Here is a 19,651-nt window from a genome sequence, read left to right as displayed (position 1 = left end):
CATAACTGCACTGTTATAATATGCTGTTAAAGAAAATGTCCACCCCACGAGGTGCTCTATTGTAAATCCAACCCTGAATCATGCTCCAAGAACTTATCTCAACTGTACGCACAGATCTGTCCTCTAGTGGGTCCAACACTCAACTGCCCTAACACTACTCGAGGCCAAGTATTTATACTCTTCCTACAATGTACTACTGGTTATAACAATGTAAAACATAATTTATAATATGAAATAGTTTAAGAACATTATCAAACACTCTATAATACTCCCTACTTTGCTAGAACATGTTTAATACATTTTCTAACATATAAAAATCACATTAATATTGAAATTGCAGAAATAAGCATTCTAACAATGTTAAATGATCAATTATCTAGATTTTGTTAATTAGGCTCGAGATTTACAGATGATGATAACGAAATATATTATTCTTTTATCTAAACATTTTCTATATATTAATTTCCCGAATCAGATTTTGATTGTTTACGGTCCAAAGGGTATGGTAACTACTATTGTTTGGAACTGCTATTATACTTCTAAAAGCCTTTTTCCTATTATTGAAAAGTAATTCAATTTACTTATAGCTGGAGATATAAGAGTACTGATTTAGTAATACATAATGCAGGGGTGGGGAGGCTTGCGTGCCTCAGCGATACAGATAGCCGTACCGTAGGTGCAACCACAACGGAGGGGTATCTGTTGAGAGGCCAGACAAACATGTGGTTCCTGAAGAGGGGCAGCAGCCTTTTCAGTAGTTGCAAGGGCAACAGTCTGGATGATTGACTGATCTGGCCTTGTAACAATAACCAAAACGGCCTTGCTGTGCTGGTACTGCGAACGGCCGAAAGCAAGGGGAAACTACGGCCGTAATTTTTCCCGAGGGCATGCAGCTTTACTGTATGATTAAGTGATGATGGCGTCCTCTTGGGTAAAATATTCCGGAGGTAAAATAGTCCCCCATTCGGATCTCTGGGTGGGGACTACTCAAGAGGATGTTGTTATCAGGAGAAAGACAACTGGCGTTCTATGGATCGGAGTGTGGAATGTCAGATCACTTAATCGGGTAGGTAGGTTAGAAAATTTAAAAAGGGAAATGGATAAGTTTAAGTTAGATATAGTGGGAATTAGTGAAGTTCAGTGGCAGGAGGAACAAGACTTCTGGTCAGGTGACTACAGGGTTATAAACACAAAATCAAATAGGGGTAATGCAGGAGTAGAATTAATAATGAATAGGAAAATAGGAATGCGGGCAAGCTACTACAAACAGCACAGTGAACGAATTATTGTGGCCCAGATAGATACGAAGCCCACGCCTACTACAGTAGTACAAGTTTATATGCCAACTGGCTCTGCAGATGACGAAGAAATTGAAGAAATGTATGATGAAATAAAAGAAATTATTCAGATAGTGAAGGGTGATGAAAATTTAATAGTCATGGGTGACTGCAATTCGGTAGTAGGAAAAGGGAGAGAAGGAAATGTAGTAGGTGAATACGGATTGGGGCTAAGAAATGAAAGAGGAAGCCGTCTGGTAGAATTTTGCACAGAGCATAACTTAATCATAGCTAACACCTGGTTTAAGAATCATGAAAGAAGGTTGTATACATGGAAGAACCCTGGAGATACTAAAAGGTATCAGATTGATTATATAATGGTAAGACAGAGATTTAGGAACCAGGTTTTAAATTGTAAGACATTTCCAGGGGCAGATGTGGACTCTGACCACAATCTATTGGTTATGACCTGTAGAATAAAACTGAAGAAACTGCAAACAGGTGGGAATTTAAGGAGATGGGACCTGGATAAACTGAAAGAACCAGAGGTTGTACAGAGTTTCAGGGAGAGCATAAGGGAACGATTGCAGGAATTGGGGAAAGAAATACAGTAGAAGAAGAATGGGTAGCTCTGAGGGATGAAATAGTGAAGGCAGCAGAGGATCAAGTAGGCAAAAAGATGAGAGCTAATAGAAATCCTTGGGTAAAAGAAGAAATATTGAATTTAATTGATGAAAGGAGAAAATATAAATATGCAGTAAATCAAGCAGGCAAAAAGGAATACAAACATCTCAAAAATGAGATCGACAGGAAATGCAAAATGGCTAAGCAGGGATGGCTAGAGGACAAATGTAAGGATGTAGCGGCTTATCTCACTAAGGGGAAGATAGACACTGCCTACAGGAAAATTAAAGAGACCTTTGGAGATAAGAGAACCACTTGTATGAACATCAAGAGCTCAGATGGAAACCCAGTTCTAAGCAAAGAAGGGGAAGCAGAAAGGTGGAAGGAGTATATAGAGGGTCTATACAAGGGTGATGTACTTGAGGACAATATGGAAATGGAAGAGGATGTAGATGAAGATGAAATGGGAGATACGATACTAAGTGAAGAGTTTGACAGAGCACTGAAAGACCTGAGTCGTAACAAGGCCCCCAGAGTAGACGACATTCCATTGGAACTACTGACGGCCTTGGGAGAGCCAGTCCTGACAAAACTCTACCATCTGGTAAGCAAGATGTATGAAACAGGCAAAATACCCTCAGACTTCTAGAAGAATATAATAATTCCAATCCCAAAGAAAGCAGGTGTTGACAGATGTGAAAATTACCAAACAATCAGTTTAATAAGCCACAGCTGCAAAATACTAACACGAATTCTTTATAGACGAATGGAAAAACTAGTAGAAGCCGACCTCGGGGAAGATCAGTTTGGATTCCGTAGAAATACTGGAACACATGAGGCAATACTGACCTTACGACTTATCTAAGAAGAAAGATTAAGGAAAGGCAAACCTACGTTTCTAGCATTTGTAGACTTAGAGAAAGCTTTTGACAATGTTGACTGGAATACTCTCTTTCAAATTCTAAAGGTGGCAGGGGTAAAATACAGGGAGCAAAAGGCTATTTACAATTTGTACAGAAACCAGATGACAGTTATAAGAGTCGAGGGACATGAAAGGGAAGCAGTTGTTGGGAAGGGAGTAAGACAGGGTTGTAGCCTCTCCCCGATGTTATTCAATCTGTATATTGAGCAAGCAGTAACGGAAACAAAAGAAAAATTCGGAGTAGGTATTAAAATCCATGGAAAAGAAATAAAAACTTTGAGGTTTGCCGATGACATTGTAAAGGGAGACCAGGAGATGAATACACTAAGCAGATTCAGAAGGATGTAGGTTGCAGTAGGTACTGGGAGATGAAGAAGCTTGCACAGGATAGAGTAGCATGGAGAGCTGCATCAAACCAGTCTCAGGACTGAAGACCACAACAACAACAACAATGCAGGGGTGATAACCATAAGTCTTGCATGTTACACACTGTCTCTGGCCACTGAGGTCCAACTGTGGGCAACTACGCTGATGGGAGAAGTGTACTTGTAGGTGGTGGGGTAAAGTAGAGGTTGGGACAGGGAGGAGGAGGGATAGCAGGGTAGGGCTGAGGGAGGGAGTTTTGCTGCTAGTGGGAGCATGCAGGGAGTTAGTGGGGGTAGGGTAGGACTGCTAGGTGCAGTTGGGAGGTTTGGGGCGGGGGAGGGGGGGGGAGGGGGTGGAGCTGAGTGGTAAAGGAGAAAAGTAGAGAAAGGGGAAAAGACTAGTGGGCGTTTTGGTGGAATAGAAGACTGTTCAGTGCTGGAGTGGGAGTACAGAAGGGGTAGATTAGTTGAAGGACAGGGGCTAATGAAGGTTAAGGCCGAGGGGGGGGGGGGGGGGTACACAAGATATACTGCGGAGAGTGTTCCCCACCTGTGCATTACGGAGAAGCTGTTGTTGGTTGGAAAGATCCAAATGCCACAAGCTATGGAGCAGTCACTGAAGTGGAGCACATTCCATTGGGCAGCATGTTCAGCAACTGGGTGGTCCCACTGTCTCTGGGTGGTCCCACTGTCTCTTAGCCACAGTTTGTCGTTGTCCATTTATGTGGACAGACTGCTTGTTAGTTGTTATGCCCACATAGAAAGCAGCACAGTGGATGAAGCCAAGTTTGTAAATCAAACAACTGCTTTCACAGGTAGCACTGCCTAGGTACAGGAGATCTCACATGAATACACACGCACATATTCACACATGAACAACTCACACATGTATTACCACAGTCTTTGAGCACTGAGGCTGGACTCTGGGTGGAGAGAGCAAGGAGGAGACTGGGGTGGGGAGGGAGGAGCTTCTTATCCCCACCACCCACAGATCACTTCTCCCATCAGCACATTTGCTCACAGTCCTCCCTCAATGACCAGGGACTCTAGTTGTGTGTGCGAGCTGTGCTTGCATGAATTTGTGTGTGTTTTGTACTTTAGAAGAAGGCCTTTTGGCCTTCAGCTCAAATATATAGCAGGCTTTTTGTTGTGCTTGTCTGCAACTCAACGTCTCCTCCATATGGTGAGTAGCAATCTATCCTTTTCATAACACTGTCTATCTTGGATTTTGCATTGTTTAAATTCTAAATCTATACTACCATATAAAGAAAGGTGTCATTTAACTTAGTTGCCAAAAATCTCAAAAATTCTTTACTGACTTCCTCCATATTTTTACATGATACTCTAATAAATGCTCAGAATGTCATAGGATACATATTTTCAAATACATTGATATGTAAATAAATATATACTGTATAAAGGGGAATGTTGGGAGCAAAATTCTCAAAAAGTTCTTGACCAACTTATTTCAAATATTTACACAACAGTCTCATACACATTTGGATGGACTTAGGCTACATATTTTTTAGTATATACAATATATTAATACGTATGTAAAAATGTGTACTATTACATGAAGACTAGTTATTGTTTCACATTGTCACCAAATTTCATGTAAGTTCTTGTCTGCTTTACTTCAAATTATTAAGCATTACTCTAAACAAAATTTGTGCCAATTTACTTCTGATATTTACAAGATGATCTACTAAATGTTTGGACAGCCCACCTGGCTAGCCGCGAGGTCTAACACGCTGCTTCCCAAGCGGGAAGGCATGCCAGTCCCCAGCACGAATCTGCCCAGCAGATTAGTGCCAGCCAGCCTGTGGATGGTTTTTAAGGTGGATTTCCATCCACCTCGGTGAATGCGGGCTGGTTCCCCTTATTCCGCCTCAGCTACACTATGTCGGCGACTGTTGTGCAAACACTGTCTCCATGTACGTGTACACCATAATTACTCTGCCACGCAAACATCTGGCATTACACTCATCTGGTATGAGATGTTTATGAGGGAGGGGGAGGGTATCCATTGGGGGCTGAACTGTACAATAACCCTTGGTTTTGTGTGGGGCGTTGGTGGGGTGGGTAGACTGCTGTGGCCTGTTGTGGGGTATGAAGCCTCTCCATCGTTTCTAGGTCCTCGGTTTAATACACAATACACAAATGTTTGGACAAACATTAACTACATATTTTTAATATATATGGTAAATAAGAAGGTATACAGCATATAAAGAGAAAATGTTGCTAGCAAAAACCTCAAAAAGTTCTTAACTGGTTTAGTTCAAATTTTTACCTGATATTCTAATAAACAGATGAAAAGTCATAGGCTCTACACTCCTGGAAATTGAAATAAGAACACCGTGAATTCATTGTCCCAGGAAGGGGAAACTTTATTGACACATTCCTGGGGTCAGATACATCACATGATCACACTGACAGAACCACAGGCACATAGACACAGGCAACAGAGCATGCACAATGTCGGCACTAGTACAGTGTATATCCACCTTTCGCAGCAATGCAGGCTGCTATTCTCCCATGGAGACGATCGTAGAGATGCTGGATGTAGTCCTGTGGAACGGCTTGCCATGCCATTTCCACCTGGCGCCTCAGTTGGACCAGCGTTCGTGCTGGACGTGCAGACCGCGTGAGACGACGCTTCATCCAGTCCCAAACATGCTCAATGGGGGACAGATCCGGAGATCTTGCTGGCCAGGGTAGTTGACTTACACCTTCTAGAGCACGTTGGGTGGCACGGGATACATGCGGACGTGCATTGTCCTGTTGGAACAGCAAGTTCCCTTGCCGGTCTAAGAATGGTAGAACGATAGGTTCGATGACGGTTTGGATGTACCGTGCACTATTCAGTGTCCCCTCGACGATCACCAGTGGTGTACGGCCAGTGTAGGAGATCGCTCCCCACACCATGATGCCGAGTGTTGGCCCTGTGTGCCTCGGTCGTATGCAGTCCTGATTGCGGCGCTCACCTGCACGGCGCCAAACACGCATACGACCATCATTGGCACCAAGGCAGAAGCGACTCTCATCGCTGAAGACGACACGTCTCCATTCGTCCCTCCATTCACGCCTGTCGCGACACCACTGGAGGCGGGCTGCACGATGTTGGGGCGTGAGCGGAAGACGGCCTAACGGTGTGCGGGACCGTAGCCCAGCTTCATGGAGACGGTTGCGAATGGTCCTCGCCGATACCCCAGGAGCAACAGTGTCCCTAATTTGCTGGGAAGTGGCGGTGCGGTCCCCTACGGCACTGCGTAGGATCCTACGGTCTTGGCATGCATCCGTGCGTCGCTGCGGTCCGGTCCCAGGTCGACGGGCACGTGCACCTTCCGCCGACCACTGGCGACAACATCGATGTACTGTGGAGACCTCACGCCCCACGTGTTGAGCAATTCGGCGGTACGTCCACCCAGCCTCACGCATGCCCACTATACGCCCTCGCTCAAAGTCCGTCAACTGCACATACGGTTCACGTCCACGCTGTCGCGGCATGCTACCAGTGTTAAAGACTGCGATGGAGCTCCGTATGCCACGGCAAACTGGCTGACACTGACGGCGGCGGTGCACAAATGCTGCGCAGCTAGCGCCATTCGACGGCCAACACCGCGGTTCCTGGTGTGTCCGCTGTGCCGTGCGTGTGATCATTGCTTGTACAGCCCTCTCGCAGTGTCCGGAGCAAGTATGGTGGGTCTGACATACCGGTGTCAATGTGTTCTTTTTTCCATTTCCAGGAGTGTATATTTTTATGGTATACGGTATACAAACATATGTATAGTATATAAAGAGAAAACAATGTAAGCAAAAATCTGAAACAATTCTTGACAGATTTACTTCAAATATTTTCACGACATTATAATAAATATTTGGACGGACATAGTTTACATATTTTTAATATATAAATAATATGTATGTAATATGCAAAAGTTGTTAGCAAAATCTGAAAAGTCCTTAACCACTTATTTCAAATTTTTACAAGATACTCTAGTAAGTACTCAGACAGGCATAGGCTGTATATTTTTCAAACAACAATGTACAGGTTTTCTGTTAAAAATTACTGTGAGAAAGCAAATGCTGTGTTGTGCTGGGCTGTGAAGATGTGCAGTTTTGTTTCCTTTCTAGCAGTCAATTTTAACTGTGACAGTGCGGAATTTAAACCATCAGACACTTTTTCTCTCATATATATTCTTTCGCCTTACATATGATTTTAAGGAAAAATTGTATATACAAGTACATGATGCTCTGTTTTCTCTCTCACAGACCGTTTCAACAGAAAACTGCTACAGATCTGAATAATCTGAAACTTTGTTATTCTACCTGTTTGCAGACAAACCATTGTCACAGATTCAACTGCAAGAAAGGTCTCTCATACTCCGTATGCCAATGATCCCAACCGATTTACTCATTCAAGTTAAGCAACTTCAACACCCAGTCCAGGTTTCACTCATAACAACAATGAATAAGGATTAAGGTCAGAGAGAAGGGAAGAGGAGATGGGCTGACACAGGGAAAATAGAGACTTAGAGAGGGGGAAGGATGAGATGGACAGGGAGAGGGAGGAGGAGATGGTGATGGAGAGAGACAGGGTGGAGGAGGAAATTAGGATGTATATCAAACTGCCATACACCATTTGGCACTTCTGAAGTATTGCTGAGTTTCCTAGCAAAAAATACTTGCAGATGATCAGATCTGAACAGGTGAACACATCATGACATCCAGCGATGCTAACTGCTACTCCGCGTAACATGCAGCATAGCTCACAGCAGTATATTATCAGCACAGCTCACAGCAATACAATATTAGGTGGTGGTGGTGGGGGGGAGGGGGGAGATATTGCCATTTATCCAGAATGAGCTTGATTCATTCACTTATATTTTAAAAATCTACAAGTAAATAATTTCTTTATCAAGACAGGAACAGACAATATATATTTAAGTTTTGTGCTACAAGATATTCTGCATGATTGACCTGCCTCAATAGCGTGCTTTGGCATGCTGCTTTTGGAATGTAGAGGGCAGGGGCACCAGTCCTGTATCAAATCCACTTGGCAGATTAACGATGGGGGCCAGTGCACCAGCCAGCCTGACTGTGATTTTTTTTTTTTTTTTTTGACAGTTCCTCATACCTAACTTGGTGAATACTGGACTAGTACCCATGTCCTGTCTCAGTTACAAAACTCGAAAACATTCTCACACTAGACACAGGCAGATGTGGTACACAAATTTTCTCCTGGATGAGGAGTGTGGGAGGCAACAGACAGGATATCCAGCCATCTGCCAAATCCAGGATAACATGATAATTCCATGAAGATACAGGATAAAGGCCAGGAAAATAGAAGAAGGAGAAGACAAAGAAGCAGAAGATTATGAAAATCTAGAAGATGCAGTTTTCAAAGACACGAGAAACAAGGCCTCATTAATCTCATCTGAGTTCGTGTAAAACAACCCTGAAGTAAAACTTTCCATGGCGTAACAAACAGAACTTAAATTAAGCAAGCTCCGAAATTAAAAAGTTTTCTGGTTTCTTGAGTCAGACTAAACTGCTTATCTCCAAAGCAGATTACTGATATATTGCCTTGTCCACACAACAAGTTTGCATTTACTGGCATGGAGAATTAATAAGAAGCTCAAAATGTTTACAGTTCAACATCAAAAATCATTTGACAAAATAGCAAATCACCTAAAAGATTACTCAGGCCAACATAGTCTTGCCCAGAATAATTGAAATCAGTAACAACCCATTGCTTTTTTTAAATCATAAACAATGGTAGTTCACAAATTTTGATAAGGCGTGGAAAACAATTATACTCAAACATAACAAGCTATATTCACACCACCTGAAAATCTAGTACCAGCTATTCAATGCTGTAGCACAATGTGTAAAGTGTTAATACTTCATGTGATACTTGGAAATCCTACCTGAAGCAAAATATTATAAGTTTCTCTATCAAATGACTTACCTGTATGAGTTCTTAAGTGAACAGTTAAGTGACATGAACGCTTTGAGCGATAGGGGCAGATCTGGCATCTGGAAATAGAATTGGTATCACCATATAAATACACAGGACTACAACCCACCTGTAAGATTCTCAACTTGTCTTTTGAAACTGACTTTGAAGAACAAACATATTTTGCCTATTTGTGAAATTTGGTGCTATTATCTGTTGCATGGGTGCACATAGACGTCTACACAGCTGCACAATCGTGATTTATATAGTTTGGCATATAATGCTTCTAATAGCATATCTATTTACATCAGAGGCAAATCTATACTTGTGAGATGCAAAAAATAAGGGTGTAATCTGCACAAATTATGTTTATGTACCCTGAGTGGCACATAGAAAAGCCAATCAAAACATGCAACAGGTAAAAGTCCCAGCTACCAAGAACAAAGTATATTTAGCCCACAGGTACGTTACAGTCAGTTGCACTAGACACATGAAGCTGTTTTATAAGAATAAAAAATCATTTCATTCACATAAGAGGATACCATAGTTTTTAACTACTTACATATCCAAAATACAAAATTTTAGAATCATGAGTAGTAATGCATAACACATTTGATAGTCTGGAGAACAAAATTAAATATCAGATAAATAAACTTTTAAAAATCTAGTTAAGCGTGAAAGGTTTCTTTTTGCCTCAGGCAATCTATCACCATCCCTGCTTCCTAACCTTAATAACCACCATATGTAATTCAGAAAGGCACTTTTGATCAAATCTCAAATGATATTGTTGACTTAGTGATTTGCAGACAAATGCTGTGTGTGTGAAAGTGAACTACTGGAGTAATGAAAGAAAGTTTATCAAACAATGAGTTGTTGCTGCTGCTGAAAGAAGTCCATTCCCCTAATGGATGCTCTGTGAAATATTCAGTTAGAATGTTTTGGCTGAACCATAAATTCTGACTGAGATTTGGAAATGCAACAGCAAGCTCAACTCAAGGTCAAAAATAAAGACTAGGATATTGGTAATGGTGTATCTCATTTTCAAGCAGGAATACAGAGATGATATTGAATAATTAAAGTTGACACAAATTATTTATCACAATAAAATATAAAATGTGTGCAACCTGAAAATTTCATTAACCTATCCACTATCATCTGTAGTTTACGAGTAATTATAAAAATTATCAACCATGACAAAATCATTCACAAATAAGCAGACTGATTGAACTACTTATTGTATTTGTTAATGGAAATTATAAGTAACGAAGATCTTAAAACACACTTGGTTGTTAGGTGTTTGTAACATCAATCCCTCGAAGGTAGTGATGTGTGTGTGTAAGAACATCTTACACACAGCCATCTACATTATAATTTGTTTCTTCATAGCCAAGGGAAGTAACTTATATATTCTATTTTCCTAATAACTAGTGATGACAATCTACCAACTTATCTTTCATTTGTATGATTTTTTCCTATTTTCAGAAAGAAGATAATTGTTTCCATCTGCAAACTAAGGTAGAGGCCCTTAACCATATTTTATTAAAAGCGATGATGTAAATGCTGAAGACTGTAAGGTTCTTTATGTCTTCCTAGTTGTAGCATAGGAAATCCACCTAGTTACCTTCAGTTTTGGATCTCTTGTCTTTAGTTCTAGTAATATGAACAAATCACACACACAAATGAGTCAAAAAATTTTGTTCTTAATCAGCTGAAGATGAGGACTAAAACTGAAGTTCTTCATAGCTCAACATTGACACCATCCATTATACGTTTCAACTTTATTTCACTATTCTATCTATGGTATCAGTACTTTTAAATGCATGTGTTCCTGCAAGAGACATCATCTTATGTGAATTATTCATCAAATTCGCAAAACATTGTGATGCAAACTGATAATGCACAGATGACTGAAGTTAAAGAATACTGCTCTGCTGATAAATTTGAAATGACACAGCTATCAGAAATTATATTGTTGACAATTACCTGAAAAATGCTTTCAACTGTTGAAAAAATTCTTTTTTGAGATGTTCTGAGTGGAAACTGAAATATATCAACTGTCTTTTTGTCACTCTCCCCAAAGAGAGGTGTTACATGTCAAGGCCAAGAGTCCAACCAGAGCAACTGCAACTATTAACAGTTATTTTTGAATGAAATGTTGAAAATTATTCTCTCTCATTTTTCTAGATTTTGGTACGGTAAGTTGATTACAAAACATTTTGCAGCTAAACAGTACTTTTCTTATATATATATATATATATTTTTTTTTACTAATTTGCCTTCAGGTCCTTGAAGATGATATAAAGCTGCAGAAACTGTAATTCACTCATGTTTGTCTGGCAAACTGCAAAACTGGCTGTCTCTTTTTTTGCTCCAAAATTGTCTAGTATGGTTTACATGCTGTTGTTTCACAAAACCACACTGATTCTTTAAACAGATGTGGAGACAACAGTAAGCTCCATTTCAAATCAGCTTCAAATTTTATCTATAGTATTGCCTATTATGACATCTCCTAAGTAATTTTTGTTGTATTGAATTTTCCTATCTAGTCTGATTTCTTGAATATGTGTAATCAAACTGAACAAGCCTGGAAATCAGCAATGTTCATCTCATTTGCCATTCAGAGGGCCCAGTCTCATACATCTCCATTGGTAATGATTAGGAACTGAAAAAAGTAGCACCTATTTTTGGCAAAATTCGCATTTTATGATTAGACGCACAAATTTAAATGGTCGTCACGCAACATCAGCGAACACAAATGAATTACTAGTTCTTTGAAATTAACTGTTAAAAAGAGTGTGATTTGGGACTTTTCCAAAAGCTTCAACACCTTTTTCTTCTGAAATGGTCTTTGTTTCCTTCGTTTGGCCATATTTAAGTTTTCGAAACTGATTGTTCTGTTGCAAAGCAGCAGCATTTTCCCACTAGTTACCGGAATGTCTCTCATATATAAGGTGTCTTTTCCCACCCAATTTGAAAATTAAAAAATCTGCAGACTGTTAATTTCGACTTTTTGTGGGCATTCATAGCCTAACAACCATGCTTGACAATGCTACTGATAGAACTGACAAGACAGTTAGTGTAAAGTAGAACCGAATGTACGTCAACTCGATTTTAACATTAGGAGAAGAATTTCAGCACCGTCGAAAAATGTTACAGATTTTGTTTTCCAATCTCTATAGCAGAGGGTGGGTGCTGGGTGGGCACTATAGGCTAGTTGCAGATGGCGGTGAGCATAAACAGATTAGAATTTTGACCATCACGGGAGAAAGCGGTGCAGGGAAACAATCCCCACCTCCATTTCACTGGGCAGTGGCCAACAGCAAAACTGACACATTGTCACAGGGATTGTCAATCTCTTCTGGTGCTGTAAGGGTCGTAATCGAAATTCGTGATGGACCAGGATTAGTCACTTCACTTATTTCAAAATAAGAAAAGAAAACAAGGAGTAACACACAACACAAAGCATTCAGGGATGGCTACCGCGCAATTGCTTGTTGAAGTTAGCAAAGTATTGTTAACGCCATAGTCCAGATCAGACCTCTAGCGGTGTTCTATGCAATTACAGTTCAAAACATCCACCACCTAACTGGCCACATTTAAACTATCCCCATTATACTATCTTTTGACCTTTAGCAAACAAACAAATCTAAGCCTTTCATTATTATGAAATGCTAGGTCCCATGGCTGAGTACTATGTTGCATTACACGAGTGTATCTTAAACAGACCATTCAACCATCCATGACCGCCATCACACCAATCACTGGACGTATTGACATGTTGTTGCGTTTGTACACTTTATTTTGCATGTTGGCTCTTGCGCAATTGGGCTTCGCCAGATGATGTAAAATGCCAATAACTGCTTACATTTTCAATATCCTATGCAGAAAATACAGCTATTTCAAACTATCTCTGATAAATAGCTCATCTGGATACAATTCATTATGAAACTGCATTTTTTAAAGTAATTTCACATTTTGAGGCACAATTTGCATCTGTTTTGCATTTATTGCAAAATGCGAATTATTCCAGACTCTGCTAATGGTATTTGTCTCTTATAAGTAGTTCAAAATCTTTTGAATAGTTTTTCTTTCACACTTTTGCAATTTTCATTTTGATGTATGATTCTTACTTCATGTAAGTCTTTCTTCCAGGTACACAATTCATATTAGGGTTTTAAGCAAAAAAACTGTCTATGCACACTGTTTAGTTTTAATGGTTTCCTCGCTCCTTTGTTTAACCGAAAACTCACAGCCTTTTCTTATTACTGAAAGCTATTTCTGTACATGTCTTCTTTGGGCTAGAAAGTAATTCCTATTGTGCACTCTTAGTGGCACAACAACCATCCTTCGAATCATGATTCACGGAATTGTAATTTTCTAGTTGTTCTAATTTTGCCACAGTTTGTAACAAAATTTCCATGAAATTTACTAACAGGTAACACAAATGTAGATTTTCAGGAAAAGTATGTGATTTTGATTGCACATCATGCTCTTCATATTTCATCTTTCAAGATTGAAAACTTTAACTGGATTCCATATTAATGCGAAACTCTGGAACCTGCACAAAGATAGATGCTATTGTCACACATATATGAAGAAAATACAGTGTATATTAAATCAGTGTTACCTTCATTGTTAACACTTACCAATACCACAACAGCAATTGGTAATTACTGTGGATATTATATGAATTGCAGATTCAAGCACATAGTAACTGTGAACAACTGTGTCAATAGCAATTATCGATGGAAACTTTACAATCACGTTATATTGTGTTATCTGTTTACCTATGTGCTGTCAACCAAGGACATGCGCCCACCATGTTGTGTAGGCGCTGTCTGCTACAGTTCCAGTAGGAGGCACATTTCTTCAGCCACCTAGCAGGCTACGAATTTGGCAATTTTCATTATTTTGTGGGTTCCCTACCTCTATCAGTAAAAATGGAAATCTTGTAAGTTGTTGTTGTTGTTGTTGTTGTTGCTGTCCATCTGTTAAAATTCCTGTTGCATGTGAACAGTTGACATTTATGCCACTTACTAAGGTCTACAGTTCCTTGACGGTGTAACAAATTTAAGCTTGTAAGAACTATCAAGTTGAAATTTATGTCACATACTGAGGTCTACAGCCTCTTCAGTATAGTAAATGTGAGCTTCTACGTCAGTACACCAAAAGCAAAGGGCTATTTATGTCACATTTTTTAATATTCGAAAACTCATCATCAAAACCTATAGGGTGTTGCCTTTGGCCTAGAATCATAAAACTTGGCAAGAAGCAAGATTTCATAGTAAAATTAAAGGAAAAAATCTGAAAACTGTTAATTTTTAATTATATCACATGGGAATTTTTTTTGTCATTTGTTATCCGACTGTCTGTCTGTCAGAGGAAGGAAGAAGAAGAAGAAGGCAATTTACACCACATATTTTGATACTCACAAACTCACTCGTCAAAACCTATAGTGTACTTCCCTTTGGCCTAGAATCATTCTTTTTTGTCATTCATTGTCTGACTGACTGCTAAGACTCCTGTTTCTTAGGAACAGATGAACATATCAAGTTGATCGTATAATAAGATCTATGGTCTGTTGGCGGTGTAAAAAAAGTTAATCTTACAAGTAAATGCAGTATTTTCATACTCACAGACTCGCTCATTAAAACCTATAGGATAGCTGCTCTTTGTGCTGATTGGGACTAATCCATCATGCAACAACAGTGGAAACACTCTCCAGAAATTAAGAAATTGCTGTGAAGCCATTAACTCTGCTTATGCAACTGGTAATGCTACCATGTCATCTCTTGGCAAACAGAGTCACAAACTGGGATTATATACAATGCTGATATAACAAAGCTCTCCTTTTCAATTTGGGCCAGTTTTGCAGACAGAGGATGAGAGAGCCCAACCAAGTTAGCATGTGTAAATTATATGCATTTCAAGATACTAAACGCAGTTGGAGGACCAAGGACCAGCAGTATATTTAATCTAATATCACAAACATACTAACATTTTCTGTAAATCATTGTTATCATACTACCAAAGAATGTATGAGCAGATGAATTAGAAAACTACCTAGGGATCAGTTGACATTTTGCACTTATAAACAGTTACACAGAAGAAGAACTGTGTTTGGTAATGGAAAGACAAACCCGGATACCTTCCTGGCATTTGCGTACCTTCAATAATCAAACAATATGCTTCAGGAAAAGTTATTTGAAACCCTGAGGAGAAACAATATGAAACAGACACACAGATGAGTAATCTAAAAAAAATAAAAAAAACTACTGGGAACTAAAAAGATGGAAATTAAGAAAGACATCATGAAAACTTCAAAGGTAAGATTAACAGCTCTGCTTCAGCAGTTATTTTGGCCTTCGACAATCGACACTATCATGAACTTTGGATTTTGTGATTCATGGTATTTCTGGGCAAGCAGGCTACTTTCTTTCTAGATAGTTTGATCTAATGACACACAACAATAACAATCTAGAAGAAAGAATGGTGAGCATTTAATGTCTCATTGACAATGCAGTTGGAGTACAAGCAAAGATATAAACAAAGAAGGGAACAAAATCATTAAGAATTCTTTTCAAAAGAACCATTAAATCATTCATCGCAGTCAATTCAGAGAAACCACAAAGAACATAAAGCTGGATGGCTGGAATGATGTTTTGTACCCAGTTCATTCTTTAAATGTGTATCCAGTGTCCTACCAAGAGTGCCACCTTATTCAGTCGAAAAAACCATGGTTCCTCTCTTGCATTTCAGTCACTCACCCTGCCAGTGACACTGAAAAACTTCACAGGTGAAAGACATTTCAATATATCTTTAAAAACACTCTTTTGTTACTCCCCAATATAAAGCTGTGTTTTAGCCTTTATTCTACAATATTAAAGGTACCTCTGACACCAAACAACATTTAAAAGAGACTACTAAGACAATTCAAACAGTTCTTTACAGAATTTTCGACTGAGTTAGGCCCTTTTACTCTGTACTCAAAAGGAAAGACGTATCTCGAACAGAGTTATCTCCTCCATGTCAAGCAGCATGGATTCCAAAAGGGTCAATCAAGTGAAACCCAACTTATATTTTTCTAACATGACACCTGGAAGCCATGGATCAAGGTAGTGAGGTAGAGGCAGTACTTCGCAAAAGTATTTGACTCAGTACCCCACCAATACTCAGCAAAGAATGTAAAATCATATGGGACATCCAGAAAAAGTGGTGACTGGATCAATGATTTCTTTGTTAGGAGAATGCAGCTTGTTATCTTGGATGAACAGTTACCAACATATGTAGAAGTATCTTCCGGTGTGCCCCAAGGAAATGTGTTATGACCCCTGCTGTTTATGTTGTGTATTAATGATCTTATGGATAATATTAGTAGTAACCTAGACCCTTCACAGGTGAGGCACTTATCTATAATGAAGTACTTTCTGAAAGTACCTGCACAAATATTCAGTCAGATGTTGATACGATCTTAAAGCTGTGCAAATATTGGCAACTTGCTCTAAATGTTCAGAAATATAAAACTGTTATTGTTGTGGTCTTCAGTCCAGAGACTGGTTTGATGCAGCCCTCCATGCTACTCTATCCTGTGCAAGCTTCATCATCTCCAAATACCTACTGCAACCTACGCCTTCCTGAATCCGCTTAGTGTATCCATTTCTTGGTCCCCCTCTACGATTTCTGCCCTCCACGCTGCCCTCCAATACTAAATTGGTGATCCCTTGATGCTTCACAATGTGTCCAACCAACTGATCCCTTCCTCAAGTCAAGTTGTGCCACAAATTCCTCTTCTCCTCAATTCTATTCAGTACCTCCTCATTAGTTATGCGATCTATCCATCTAATCCTAAGCATTCACCTGTAGCACCACAATGTGGAAGCTTCTATTCTCTTCTTGCCTAAACTATTTATCGTCCATGATTCACTTCCATACATGGCTACAATCCATACAAACACTTTCAGAAAAGACTTTCTGACACATGGATTTTAATTCCTACTCCAAATTTTTCTTTTGTTCCCTTTACTGCTTGCTCAATATACAGGTTGAATAACATTGGGGATAGGCTACAACCCTATCTCACTCCCTTCCCAACCAATGCTTCCCTATCATTCCCCTTGACTCTTATAACTGCCATCTAGTCTCTGTACAAATTGCAAATAGCCTTTCGCTCCCTGTATTTCACCCCTTCCATCTTCAGAATTTGAAAGACAGTATTCCAGTCAACATTGTCAAAAGCTTTCTCCAAGTCTACAAATGCTAGAAATGTAGGTTTGCCTTTCCTTAATCTACTTTCTAAGATAAGTCGTAGGGTCAGTATTGCCTCACGTGTTCCAACATTTCTACGGAATCCAAACTGATCTTCCCCGAAGTCAGCTTCTTCCAGTTTGTCCATTCGCCTGTAAAGAATTCGTTTTAGTATTTTGCAGCCGTGACTTATTAAACTGATGGTTCAGTAATTTTCACAACTATCAACACCTGCTTTCTTTGGGATTGGAATTATTATATTCTTCTTGAAGTCTGAGGGTATTTCACCTGTCTCACACATCTTGCTCACCAGATGGTAGAGTTTCGTCATGGCTGCGTCTCTCAAGGCTATCAGTAGTTCTAATGCAATGTTGTCTACCCCTGGAGCCTTGTTTCGGCATAGGTCTTTCAATGCTCTGTCAAACTCTTCACGCAGTATCATATCTCCCATTTCATCTTCATCTATATCCTTGTTCATCTCAATATTTTCCTCAAGTTTATTTTCAAGACTGATAATATGTTTGTAGACGGGAGTGCGGTGGCAGCATTGATGATACACACGTCGACGAGGCATAGTGCTTCAATGCTATTATAGATAGAGCTCATAGCGGAATGGTTCCGCTGGCATGCACTGCCACCATTGTATAGACCCTCTAGTGGTTTGGCGACAAGAGAAGCACTGCAAAACTGGATTGCGCATTTTCCTTTTCTCTTATTACAACCGGCTTACTTGAAATGTTCAGCCGATCCTCTTCTCTGGATACACGGCTGTGTCGATCTCCACAACATCTTCTCTGAAGAAATAATGCTGGTTAGAGGGATTAAAAAAAAAACTCTCTCGCTCTCTCTCTGCTCTTCAAATAACTAGGTACTCTCATAATACTTTCCATTCAGTTCTGGTATATTTCCATTTCCACAAGTCTCATGTAAGTATACAAATTCTTGCAAGTCAATTACGTCTTTAACCATCAGATACAATGTGGTGAGTTTAATAACCACCAGAAATTCAAAGACAGTTCTTGCTTCTAGCAAGTCTAACACCCACATTAAAAGTCTCTAGTCAAATCATATTGCATTTGTTCATAACAATTACAATCATTACACTGTCAAAGAACAACACGTGCTTGCTCCTTGTTTATAACAAACAGCTTCTATGGCACAAGTGGCAAACACTTGTCTGTGCCGATCGACCGCCCCGATTGCAGTATTGTCCCGATACACGTCCATCCTGCACACACAAAAACCAGTGGCGCAGTAGACATATCTCCACTCTCCCACCTCATACTTAAAATATCGAGTGTTTGAGACAGTGGAAGACCGAGTGTCTCTAGAATTTACCCCGAAATTCTCGAGGCACAACAACCCTCTATATACTCCTTCCACCTATCTGCCTTCCCTTCTTTGCCTAAAGGTTTTTCATCTCAGCTCTTGATATTAATACAAGCTATTCTCTTTTCTCCAAAGGTCTCTTCAATTTTCCTGAAGGCAGTACCTATCTTACCCCTAGTGATATATGCCTCTAGATCCTTACATTTTTCCTCTAGCCATCCCTGCTTAGTCATTTTGCACTTCCTGTCGATCTCATTTTTGAGACATTGGTATTCCTTTTAGCCTGCTTCATTTACTGCATTTTTATATTTTCTCCTTCCATCAATTAAATTCCATATCTCTTCTGTTACCCAAGGATTTCAACCAGCCCTAGTCTTTTTACCTACTTGATCCTCTGCTGCCTTTACTATTTCATCTCTCAAAGCTACTCATTCTTCTTCTAATGTGTTTCGTTTCCCAGTTCTTGGCAATCATTCCCTAATGCTCTCTCTGAAATTCTCTACAACCTCTACAAGGTCCAATTTCCTTAAATTTCCACCTTTTTTCAGTTTTAATTTACAGTTCATAACCAATAGATTGTGGTCAGAGTCCACACCTCCCCCTGGAAATTACAATTTAAAACCTGGTTCCTAAATCTCTGTCTTACCATTATATAATCTATCTGAAACCTTTCAGCGTCTCCAGGCCTCTCCACATATAAAACCTTCTTTCATGATTCTTAAACCAAGTGTTAGCTGTGATTAATTTATGATCTGTGCAAAATTCTACTGGGTGGCTTCCTCTTTAATTCCTTACCCCATTCCATATTCACCTACTACTTTTGCTTCTCTTCCAGTCCCCCATGACTATTAAATTTTTGCCTCCATTCACTATCTTAATAATTTCTTTTATCTCATCCTACATTTCTTCAATCTCTTCGTCATCTGCGGAG

The 19,651-nt window shown here is 39.6% G+C and overlaps 1 protein-coding gene across 1 annotated transcript in view; it reads right to left on the bottom strand.

The window, feature by feature from the left end:
• Positions 1 to 19,651, bottom strand: part of LOC124798878 (gastrula zinc finger protein XlCGF48.2-like) — a 310,319-nt gene that overhangs the window by 147,182 nt on the left and 143,486 nt on the right. The window contains exon 4 of the mRNA XM_047262410.1: positions 9,160 to 9,227. Coding sequence (XP_047118366.1) covers positions 9,160 to 9,227 — 68 coding nt within the window. The remainder of the gene's footprint in view (positions 1 to 9,159; positions 9,228 to 19,651) is intronic.

Source organism: Schistocerca piceifrons, chromosome 5 (assembly GCF_021461385.2).
Source record: "Schistocerca piceifrons isolate TAMUIC-IGC-003096 chromosome 5, iqSchPice1.1, whole genome shotgun sequence".
Classification (NCBI taxonomy): Eukaryota; Metazoa; Arthropoda; class Insecta; order Orthoptera; family Acrididae; genus Schistocerca; species Schistocerca piceifrons.
The sequence above is the reverse complement of the archived record's forward strand: the minus strand, read 5'-3'. Positions and strand labels throughout refer to the sequence as shown.